Here is a 12,594-nt window from a genome sequence, read left to right on the forward strand (position 1 = left end):
AGTAAATGTACAAAAGATTGGTTTAAAATTGGTCTATGTCAGAAAATGCAAATCATCACTGACAGTTGTCATTCAAAAACATGAAAAATATAAGAAGTGCAGAGGCAAGCTGAATAAAAAAGAGGAAAAGGTTATGATCTTAAATTGTTGAACTCAGTGTTGAATCTAAAAAGCTGAAAGTTGCCATGTCAAAACGTGAAGTACAAGGGGATGAGGACAGAGGAGTAGTGGGAAGTAAAATTAAAATAGCAAGTGACCAGCAGCTTCAGGTCAGGTGTGTGGATTGAGCAGTGGCAAATCATCAATTTATGTGCACTTCTTTCAATCTATTATACAATATTCACTACTTATTATGTGATTTCAACTTCATTGGCAAGACCAAATGTAGATTAGGTGACAGTTTTGCAGAACACGTTGTTTAGTTCACAGGTGCAATCTTGAATTTGTGGGATTATTTGTGATTTCAATTCTTTATCCTACTCCCAAGTAGGACAGCCATCTATATTGTTCCAATGAAGCTCAATTTAAGCTTAAATCGCACAACTTCTTCTTTTCTTCAGCTTCTTATTACAATTCTGTGAATGAACCATTGAGTTCAACAATTGCAGAGAAGAGACACTGGCCTCATTTTAGATCGTCATCAAGTCATACAATATAGAAAGAGCCCATTAGCCCGTCTATGATTACCAACAAACACTAAACTGTGCTAATCTGTAGTTGGTCCATGGCCTACTATGCCCTGGCAATTTAAGTCTTATCCAGTTGCTAGCTAAATGTTGTGAGAATACTGCCTCACCACCCTCTTAAGCAGCATGTTCCACAATTCTGTGATCCTCTGGGTGAAAACATTTTTCCTCAGATCCTCTCTAAACCACTTCCTCATCGCCTTAAATGTATGCTCGCTGGTCTTAGACAAGTCTGGCTTGGAAAAAAAGATTCTCATGATGTATCCTATCTATGCCAAGGGACCTATCATTTATTGTGTAAATCCTTCCCTTATTAGACCTCCCAAAATGGGCCACCTCACACTTATCAGGATTAAATTTCATCTGCCATTGCTCTTCTCAATTTACGAGCTAATCAATATCAGACTGCAGCCTCAGACTATCTTCCTCGCTATTAATATTCATGTCGTCTGCAGACTTACCAATTATACCTTTTACATTCACATCTAAATCATTAATATACAATACCATCAGCAAGGGTTCCAATGAAACACCACTAGTAACAAGCTTCCAATCACAAACATTTCACCATTACCTATTGTCTCCTATTTGCAAGACAGTTTTGGATCCAGATGCCAGCTTGCCTTGGATCCCATTGGGTCTTACCTTTTCGACCAGCCTTCTATTTGGGACCTAGTTAAATGAAACACATCAACTGCACTACCCTTGTCAATATATTTAGCCATCTTTTCAAAAAGCTCAACTAAATTAGTCAGATAGGATCTCCCTGCATTAAATCCATGCAGGGATTTAATCCTTGCCTTTCCAAGTATTGATTAATCTTGTCCTTCAGAATTTTTTTCCAATAATTTCCTTACCACTAGCATCAGATTAACTGGTCTGTAATTATCTGAACTGGCCCTGCTGCCCTTGAACAAAGGAACAATTAGCTATCCTCCAGTCATCTGACATTTTACCCATGATCAGCAATATATTAACTATCTCTGCTAGTGCTCCAGGAAGCTCCTGCCTTGCCATTTATAGCAGCCTGAGATTCATCTCATCAGGCCCTGGGGAGTTATGCACCTTTGTGCTTGACAAAATATCCAATACTACCACCTCCTTATTAATTTTGACATGCTCTAGAGCCTCACCATCCCGACTGAAATCTCCAGCTACAATGTCTTTTTCCTTTGTGAATATATTCAATTAAGACCTCACCCATATCCTCTGGCTCCACAAACATATTGCTCCTTTGGTCTCTAATCAGCCCCACCCTTTCCCCTGGTAATTCTCTTACTATTAACATACTTCTAAAATGCCTTGTGGTTTTCTTTAATCCTATCTCTGAAGTCCTTCTTTGTCTTCTCATTTATTTTCTAAGCACCCCCTTGCACTCTCTTTTCAGCTGAAGGACCTTTCTTCTTTTATGCTCTGTATCATAGAGTAAGAGAACTGCACAGCATGGAAACAGACCCTTCAGTCCAACTTGTCCACACTGATCAGAATCCTAAATTCAAACTTCCTTTTCTTTTTTTGTGTTCTTTTTCTGTGTGACTTCCTATTATTTATTGTGGTGGTAGCTGATAGTCGAGATTCTACATTTGACATTGACACCATTTCTAGACACACATTTCTTTCTTTACTGGATCCAATTTTGATCTTTTGCATTGCACGTTTTGCTAAACATCATTCCTTTTGCAATTTCTTCTCTCCTTCCTTCAATGCTATCATAGACCTTTCTTGTTTGTGCTTTACTGCTTCCCTTTTTCTGCTTAAAATTGTATTTGCTTAAAGTTTATTACATCTTGGAATCTTTTCCAGTTCTGATGCCATGCTTTTGGCCTGTAGGATTAACTTTGTTTCTGTTGCGACAGATGCTATTAAATCTGTTCTTTATTTCGAAGTATTACACATGGCATATAGGTGTATACTAATCAATTTAGTAGATATAACAGTCATTTAAAAAAATATTTTCCCATATGTGACTAGCTGTTAACATTCATTGGAGCATTACTAAACTATTCAAACTTTGTCACATAATTGTATCTTACTTGGGCTGTGCTGGTGTCTTATAGAAAAATGTCAAGCTGAGAATGGTTAATGCTCACACTGGATATCTCAAATGGTAGTGTGATGGGTAGTTTGACATCATCATTAGAACTACTATTTCCTCATTTCACTTTTGACTGGAGCCATTGCATCTGTATGCTGCTTTTGATAAATTGCACTTTTAAAGTGTTGTCACATGTTTCAAAGTCAAGCCTGCATGAGATGATAAGCATGTCTTTTGTTTTATTTGGCAGCTTTTCAGACTGAAGGAAAACTGTACCTTATCTTGGACTTCCTTAGAGGAGGTGATCTTTTCACCCGACTATCTAAAGAGGTCTGCTTCATCTTCCTCTGTCTCTGGTGTGATAAACTGTACAGTTAATAGCAATGCAGTGAATGTTGTGTAAAGGTGATTTGAAATGCAGAGGGAAAATACGGTTGAGAGTATGGTTTGCTCTGTATTGATGAGATCTCACCACATTACCCCTTATTTGTAAGATCATAAGATGTAAGAGCAGAATTAGACAATTCATCCCATCGATTCTGCTCCACTATTTGATCATGGCTGATATGTTTCTCAATCCCACTCAACCCCATTCTTCTCCCTGTAACTCTTGATCCCATTACCAATAAGAAACTATCTGTCTCTGTTTTAAATACACTCAAATACTTGGCTTCCACAGCCTTCTGCCGCAATGAATTTTGCAGATTCACCCATCCTCTGGTTGATGGAATTCATTCTCATCTCTGTTCTAAACAGTTGCTCCTTGACTCTGAGGCTGTGCCCTCGGGTCCTAGTCTCTCCTGCTTGTGGAATCATCTTCTCCACATCCAGTATATCCAAGTCTCTCAGTATTCTGTGAGTTTCAATGAGAACCCCCCTCATCCTTCTAAACTCCACAGAGTGCAGACTTAGAGTCCTCAGCTCCTCCTCATGTGATAAGCCCTTTGTCCCTGGGATCTTGTAAACCTCCTCTGCACCATTTTCAGTGCCAGCACATCCTTTCTTAAATATGTGGCCCAAAACTCCTCACAGTATTCCAAATGTGGTCTAACCAGAGCGTTATTTTGTTCAGCTGTACATCTCTGCTATTGTATTCTAGCCCTCTTGAAATGAAGACTAACACTGCATTTGTCTTCCTAACTGCCAACCAAACCTGTATATTAGCATGAAGAGAATACTGAACTAAGACTCCCAAGTCCCTTTGTCCATCAGATTTCTGAAACCTTTACCCATTTAGAAATAGTGTATGCCTCTAACCTCACACTTTCCCACATGGTATTCCATCTGTCACTTCTTTGCCCACTCCCCTGGCTTGTCCAAGTCCTTCTGCAGCCTCCCTGCTTCCTCACACTATCTGCCCTTCCACCTATGTTTATTTCATCTGCAAACCTGGCGACAATGACCTCAGTTCCTTCATCCAGCTTGTTAATGCATAATGTGAATAATTGTGATCCCAACACGGATCCCTGTGGAACCCCACTAAGCTGCCATCCTGAAAAAGATCTCTTTATCACTACTCTCTGCCTTCTGCTACACTGCCAGTCATTTATTCATACTTTGCCCCAACACCATGGGCTCTTATCGTAATTAGCAGCCTACTGTGTCGCACCTTGTCAAAAGCCTTCAGGAAATCCAAATAGGTCATATCCTCTGGTTCTCCTTTGTCTAACTTGCTCATTACATCCTCAAAGAATTTGAACAGATTTGACAAACATATTCTCCCTTTGATGAAGCCGTGCTGACTTAGTCCTATTTTACTATGCATTTCCAAGTACTGTGCAATCTTAGCCTTAATGAACTCTCAAATCTTACTAACGACCAAGGTCAGGCTAACCGGACTATAGTTTCCTGTCTTCTGTTTTCTCCCGTTCTTAAACAGGGTTGTTAGATTAGCCATTTTCTGGTCCATCCAGACCTTCCCTTACTCCAGTGATTCCTGAAAGATCACCACCAATGCCTCTACCATCTCCTCAGTTATCTCCTTCAGAACTAGGGTATAGTCCATCTGGTCCAAGTGATTTATCCACCTTCAGAACTTTCAGCTTCCTCACGACCCTCTCTTTAATGATGGCCATTACACTCATCTTGCTTCCTGACTCCCGTGAAGTTCTGGTATGCCGTTAGTGCCTTCCACTGTGAAAACTGATGCAAAGTACCTATTCAGTTCTCTGCCATTTCTTTGTTTCCCATTACTACTTCTCTGGCCTCATTTTCCAGCAGTCCAATGTCCATTGTTGCCTCTCTATATCTATATGTATATATCTATATATATATATATGTCTCTTTATCTATATTTTTAAAAAAGTCTTGCAATCCTTGTTTATGTTATGAGCAAGTTTACCCTCATATTTCATCTTGTCCCCCCTTATTGCTTTTTTAGTTAACCTCTGCTGGTTTCTAAAGACTTCCCACTAATCTTCACCACATTGTATGCTTTTTCTTTTGCTTTTATGATGTTCCTGATTTCCCTCATCTGCCGTGGTTGCCTTATCCCTCCCGTAGTATGATTCTAAAGGCTTCCTACTAATCATCACACTATATGCTTTTTCTTTTGCTTTTATGATGTCCCTGACTTCCCTCGTCTGCCATGGTTGCCTTATCCCTCCCACAGTATGTTTCTTCCTCCATGAGATGAATCTCTGCTGTGCCTTCCCAATTATTCCCAGAAACTCCTGACATTGTTAGTTCAATGTCTTCTCTGCTAGGGCTCCTCTTCCAATCAACTCTGGCTAGTTCCTTCCTTATGTCTTTGCAGTTACCTTTATTCAGTTGTAATACTGTTATATAAGATTCCAGCTTTCCCCTGTAAAGCTGCAGGATGAATTCAATCAACTTGTAATCTGATCCTAGGGTTTCCTTCACCTTAAGCTCTCTATCGAGTCTGACTCATTATACATCATCAAATCCAGAAATGCCTGTTCCCCAGTGGGCCTGACTACAAACTGCTTCAAAACTATTCATAGACATTCCACAAATTCCTTTTCTTGAGATCCATTGACCAGCCTTATTTTTCCAATGCACCTGCATATTGAAGTCACCCTTTTCTATCACTGATTCATTTTCTTCCCACCTGGTAGGAAGCCTGTAGATCCTGATTTATTTTCTTCTCCACATCCTGGCTACTCTGAGGAATCCTGTACTTAAGTCCCATCAGGGTTTTTTTGCCTTTGTGGTTTCTCAACTCTACCCATACAGTTTCTACAGTTTACGACTCAGTCACTTCTTCCTATCGATTTAATTTCATTTCTTACTAATAAGATAACTTCACCCCTCTGCACATCTGCCTGACCTTTTGATAGGATGTGTATCCAGCCATGGTCCCCTTATAGCCATGACTCTGTGATATGCACAACTTCATACCTGCCAATTTTAATGGATGCTATAAGCTCATTTAACTTGTTTTGTATACTGTGTGCTTTTAATTAGAATACCTTCAGTCCTGCATTGACTGCGCCCCCTTTTATTTTCAGTTGGAGCACTAAGTACCGAGGGCACTTTTTATTGCCTTTTATGCTAATTAAAACATGTTTTTTTTTTAAAATTGAATTTTAACATTGGATTGAACTCTGGAACTTGGATTAATTCTTAGTTAACTGGAAAAAATCTGCACCATAGGTTTCTTGAGTGCAGAAATAAAGAAAGCATTATGTCTGGATATCTCAGTTTCCAAAAAAGGCTGTGTTGTGACATTGAGCATACCTCATTCACCAATTCTCAAAAGATCATTAATGAAATGACCAGAATTTTAATTCTGTCCATTTTACTCTCTTCCTCTAAGGTAATGTTCACAGAAGAGGATGTTAAGATATATTTGGCAGAGTTGGCTTTAGCCTTGGACCATCTTCACAGTTTTGGAATCATCTACAGAGACCTGAAACCAGAAAAGTAGGTGGTAGATGATTAGACTGTTGCACTAGTGCTGCACACTTGGGGTATGGAAGTTTAGATTAAATTTGAAAAATATACTGTAAGAAATCTGCTGAATGTGATTGTGTTCAAAAACACTCATCTTGCTCATCCTCTAGTCAACTAAATGTAAAGAGATAGCAACTGAAGGACCCAGAATAAGTGCAAATGGGAGGTGATGGCTGAGTGGTATTATTTTCAGACTGTTAATCCAGAGACTTAGATAACATTCTGGGGACCTGGATTCAAATTCCACCATGGCAGATGATTGTCGGAAAAACCCATTTGGTTCACTAATGTGCTTTTGGGGAGGAAACTGCCATCCTTACCTGGTCTGGCCTACATGTGACTCCAGACTCACAGCAATGTGGTTGACTCTTTACTGTAGTCTCGGATATAAATGCTGCATAGCCAGCAACACCCTCATCCCGTGAATGAATTAAGAAAAAATTGAGCCCATGATTATTGAACAGAGAACAATTGACACCTGTCAGTGTATAAACTGTTCTCTATTCTCAGTTTTGTAGATCACAGTTGTCACCTGGAAGGTTTGAGTTTTTGGGAGAGGCTGAATACGCTGGGGCTGTTTTCCCATATTTGGAGGCTAAGGGGTAACCTTATAGAGGATTATAAAATCATGGGGGACATGGATACAGTGAATACCCAAGGTCTTTTTTCTACAGTGGGGGAGTCCAAAACTAGAGGGCACAGGTTAAAGATGAGAGGGGAAAGATTTAAAAAAGACAGTAACTTTTTCAAGCAGAGGGTAGAGCGAGTTGTCAGAGGAAGTGGTGGAGACAGGTACAATTATAACATTTAAAGGCATCTGGATGGGTTTATGAATAAGAAGGGTTTAGAGAGATATGGGCCAACTACTGCTAAATGGGACTAGGACAGATTGGGATGACTGATCAGCATGGATGAATTGGACCGAAGAGTCTATTTCCACTGTATGATTCTATGAATCTAAGATTTAGCCATGGGCAACAGCAGCTCATCTCCAACATAGAATCCATATTGCACGTTTTAATTTGATGCACATTTTCAAATTATTTGGTAGAAGGTTGCTTTCTATTTGTCATTTGATTTAGCGAATTTAAGTGCTTGACAGTGGCTTCCCTGAAAAGACCAACCAAAAATGGTCATTCTGGCCAAGGTAAAATGAGTAAATATACTGTGGGGTTGCGAGCTGCTATTTGGTAGATGGATGGGTTGTGTGTTAGATTTCTTGGTGCTTTCACGGTTCAGAGATGGGTTTGGAAATTAAGGTGTTTATTGATTAAATGGGATGGAGACTGGGGAGGCTGTCACACTCCTTGATAAGGCATTCATGCATCTTCTAGACCATGAGGGAATTTCAAGTTATGTTTTGACACATGCCATGACTTCATCTGGTCATTCAGTGTCTCCTACCTTGTTAGTAGGTGCATGCAGTGTGAAACTCCCCCTGACAAAGTGTTAAAATCATATTTCTGTTCTAATTACAGCATCAGCATTTCAAGTATGCCCCTTGAAATATCTCTACAGGGACTGGTATCCTGTCACCTTCATTTACATGTGAGAGTCCTTGACACTGATTCAGCTCCCCTTGAAACAGCTCTGAGTGAACAGGATGACTGAAACTACTATTTATATCTGTCAGCCAGGGCTTCCTGTTTGAACCAGATTAACAGGTCCAATCAGGGAACTCATATTCTCTGAAGCCCACCTGGCTAACCTCGTTACAATCACTACATCCCTGCCCTTCTGAATCTGAGGACAAATGCCTGTTTTTTTTTGTAGCACCTTCTGGGGTGTTTTAGCACCGGGTCAGGTTCCTTCAACTCTGCCTCTATTACAGGTAATGTGCAACGCATGGTAACTTGTCTCTTGTGCCTAGAGTGTCTCAGAAGAAATTCATTCTCTTCTTCAGGCAGCAACATTTGCAGTGTCCATCTCAAATTCCGAGGTATCTTTAACACTTGACAGAGAGGGAGAACCCACAGGTTCCGGAGCAGTTAGAAAGGCAATTGATGAGCCAGGCATGTTTTACTCCATCACTGTTTGCAAGTTTGCAGCTTTCTCATGGTCCACGACCGTTGCACCTGCCTGAACTTTATATGTCTCTGGACCTGGCCTGATGTCAGCCTGTGGTCCACGCAGGGCTCTTTCCATGGTTTTTACACCAGATTCCGTCCCCTGAAGTAAACTGTCTCTCTCACTTAGCAGAGACTTGTGTCTGGCATTGGCCTTCCTGATACTGTTTCACCCTCCTTCCTGATCCAGGAAGATCAGATGTAACTTGGTGCAGAGCCTTCTCCTCATTAGCAACTCTGCTGAAGCTATCCCTGTAGTTGCATGAGGAGTGGTCCTATAATCAAATAGGAACCAGGACAGTTTGGTATCTAGTGAAGCAGTAGGCTGTTTCTTTAAGCTTGTCTTCAAAGTTTGGACTTCTGTTTCTACCAGACCATTAGATAATGGATGGTACAGAACTGTCCTTAGATCGTTGAATACCATTCAACTTTAAGAAATCCTCAAATTCCCTCCTGGTAAATGATGACCAACACTTCCAGGTATCTGTGTATTGCAAATAATGCATGCACTTTATCTATCATTGTCTCTGTGTTTAATGAATGAACTCTATGCATATCCAGCCACTTTGAATGAGCATCCACAACGACTAAGAACGTTGAGCCCATGAAAGGACGTGCATAGTCAACATGTAACTGAGTCCAGGGTTTATCCGGCTATTCCCAAGGACATGTGTGCGTTGCTGGTGGTACTTTTTATCCTTATTGGCACTCCATGCACTGCCCCGCCAATGTGTCTGTGTCTGCTTCCAATCCTGGCGGATATACATAACTTCTTGCCAGCATCTTAGTTTGGAAACCCCTGGATGGCCTGTTGGAGTTCAGCCAGGATCTGGCAGCGATCTTTTGCTCAGGACAATCACTCTTGTTCCCCATAATAATATGCTGTCCTTTCCTGTAATTGGTATCTCCCGGTCCAAAAAAGTTTCAATTCTGGTTGCGATAGCCCTTTGGTTTCTCCCATCATCACCTGTTGTTTCAGTTTTACTAGGACCAGATCTTTCTGCGTCCAAAGTCTGATATTGTCAGCTGTGACTGGAAATGTTGTCCAGAAAATTGAAAATCATTCCAGTGACAGTACTATTCTAGGTGTATCCTCCAGCGGGATGCAGCTCAATGCATCTGTATTTGCTACTTGGCCTTCCAGATAGAGTTCCAAAATGTAATACATGTAATTAGTGTTAGAGCCCACCAAAGGATTCATCTGAAGCTATGGATGACACTGTCTTGTCCTTTTTAAGTAGACCTAGAAGGGGTTTGTTGTCTTATTATTAGTAAGTGGTGCCCATAAAGGTATTGATGGAAATTCCTGACTCCACATATGACCACCAAACCTTCCTTCTCTATCCGGATGTATTTACACTCTGCATTAGCTGAAATCCTGGATTTATATGGCATTGTGCATTCCTCTCCTTTGGGCCATTTATGAGCTAATAGTACCCTGATGCCATATGGGGAGGCATGACATGTCAGTACCAGATCTTCCTTGGGATCATAATGTACCAACAGCTTAAAGGATAATAGCTATTTCTTCACTTCCCTGAAGGCTTTGGTTTGGCTTTGTGACCATTTCTAAGGCTGACCCTTTTTAAAGAATTGATACAAAGATGCCGGGGGAAGCTAGGTTTTGTATGAACTTTCTGTAATAATTAACCAGCTCAAGTAAAGACCTAAGCTCTGGTACAGACATGGGCACCTTTGATCCTTCTCACTTTGTCTTCCTGCAGGTGCATCCAGGTCTTGTCAACTCTATAGAGCAAGTAGGTCACTTGGACTGCCTGGAACACAGACATTTCCCTTCTAAGGCAAATGTCTGCCTGGGAGAAACATCCAAGGACTATGTACTAGTTCTCTAATTGCTCCTTATTGGTCTTCCATATTATTAGCTCATCTTCTAGATTAATGGCAACCTGTGGTAGACCTTGCAAAATGTTCTCCATTGTCCCCTGAAAAATTGCACAGGCAGGTGATACCCCAAATGGCAGTCTCGTGTATTGGTACAAACCCTTATGGGTATTAACTATTAACATACTTCTGGGTATCCTCATCTAACTGCAACTGCAAGTATGCATGGCTCATGTCTAGCTTTGTGAAGAACAGTCCCCCTGTCAGTTTTGCATATAAATGCTCTTTGTGAGGGATTGGGAATTTCTCCAGCTGCAGAAACTGTCTTACCGTTCATTTGAAATCTCCACAAAGTTAATACTGACCCGTCAGGTTTCAAAACTGATACAATTAGTGCTGTCCATTCTGCAAACTGGACTAGTTTTGATGGTTCCTTTGCTTTCTGCCATCTGATTTCACCCTCTACTTTTGCCTGTATGGCATATGGCAGTGGGTGAATCATGCAGAATCATGGAATTGCTTCCTGGTCAACAAAAATGGTGGCCTTGACTCCTTTGATAGTCCCTATAGCTTCATGAAAAGCTTCTGGTATTTAATTAGGACTTCACTCAAGCAACCATTTTCTCATCAAAAAATGTTGAGGCAATCTAAGTGAATCTTTCACGACCAATTTCGCCCCATCAGGTGTGGGCCCGAGCCTTTTACTATAATTAGTGGAAACTGAACCAGCTTCTTCTTAAAAAAGATCAGAACCAAAGTTGTACCTTTAATCTGTAAGATTCCTGGTTTAGGTTTTCAGTCTAGCCGAGGTCTTGCGCAAATCTTTGAGTTGGACGCCAGAGCGAATTTTGTTAAAGACTGGTTCTGTGATCACTGAAATGACCGTTCCGATATCTATCTCCATTCGAACCATGTAACCATTTAACCCGAAGTTTATTTTGATTGGTTCTGATTTGAATGTTGCTCAGCAATTTCGTTGTTCCAAACTAGGTGCAGATGTGCACTCTCCTGGATATTGGCCTATGATTCTCTTACCCAATTTAGATCTACTGGTACTCCTTTGCTGACTTGAGTCCATATACTGGCAGCAACTGCAATGGCTTGCTGGTTCAGATCATGAAGAACATTTTTAACTGTTTGGCTGGAGCTTGTCTTTGTTTTGGGGTTCTGCTGTAGGCTAACCTAGAATCCCTCAGTTCAGGATATGTTCTGAGTTAGGCTATGCAATTGCATTCACTCAAGTGGTGAACCACAAGCTCAGTCAGCCGGGCAAAGGTGTCCACTTCTGTTGGAATACCCTGCATTCACGTGCTTCACTTGCCACATTTTCCATTGATAAAACCAGTTGTAATGCCTGTTTGAAGTCCAGCTGGGCATGCTTTTGCATGGTTACGTCAGTAATTCAACTCTTGTCGCCACTGAAGTAATTCCATAGGGCCCGGTATCCCATCACCCATTTTTGACCTCAGGTGAAGTTTATTATGGTTGTACTAAATGAGGCCTCTGTGATCGATAACTGAGATTAGGAACTGTACACTATTGTGATAGGGAATAGGGATAACCCCGGGAATTACAGGCCAGTTAGTCTTACTTCGGTGGTAGGCAAAGTAATGGAAAGGGTACTGAGGGATAGGATTTATGAGTATCTGGAAAGAAACTGCTTGATTAGGGACAGCCAGCACGGATTTGTGAAGGGTAGGTCTTGCCTTACAAGTCTTATTGAATTCTTCGAGGAGGTGACCAAGCATGTGGATGAGGGTAGAGCAGTGGATGTAGTGTACATGGATTTTAGTAAGGCATTTGATAAGGTTCCCCATGGTAGGCTTATGCGGAAAGTTAGGAGGCATGGGATAGAGGGAAATTTGGCCAATTGGATAGAAAACTGGCTAACCGGTCGAAGTCAGAGAGTGATTGTAGATGGTAAATATTCAGCCTGGAGCCCAGTTACAAGTGGAGTTCCGCAGGGATCAGTTCTGGGTCTTCTGCTATTTGTAATTTTTATTAATGACTTAGATGAGGGAGTCGAAGGGTGGGTCAGTAAATTTGCAGA

The 12,594-nt window shown here is 41.0% G+C and overlaps 1 protein-coding gene across 8 annotated transcripts in view; it reads left to right on the top strand.

Moving 5' to 3' along the window:
* Positions 1 to 12,594, top strand: part of LOC122563584 (ribosomal protein S6 kinase 2 alpha-like) — a 214,021-nt gene that overhangs the window by 137,496 nt on the left and 63,931 nt on the right. For all 8 annotated transcript variants that reach the window (XM_043717500.1, XM_043717501.1, XM_043717494.1 and 5 more), the window contains 2 exons: positions 2,972 to 3,051; positions 6,500 to 6,606. In XM_043717500.1, coding sequence (XP_043573435.1) covers positions 2,972 to 3,051; positions 6,500 to 6,606 — 187 coding nt within the window. The remainder of the gene's footprint in view (positions 1 to 2,971; positions 3,052 to 6,499; positions 6,607 to 12,594) is intronic.

The sequence above is a fragment of the Chiloscyllium plagiosum genome, chromosome 27, assembly GCF_004010195.1.
Source record: "Chiloscyllium plagiosum isolate BGI_BamShark_2017 chromosome 27, ASM401019v2, whole genome shotgun sequence".
NCBI lineage: Eukaryota > Metazoa > Chordata > Chondrichthyes > Orectolobiformes > Hemiscylliidae > Chiloscyllium > Chiloscyllium plagiosum.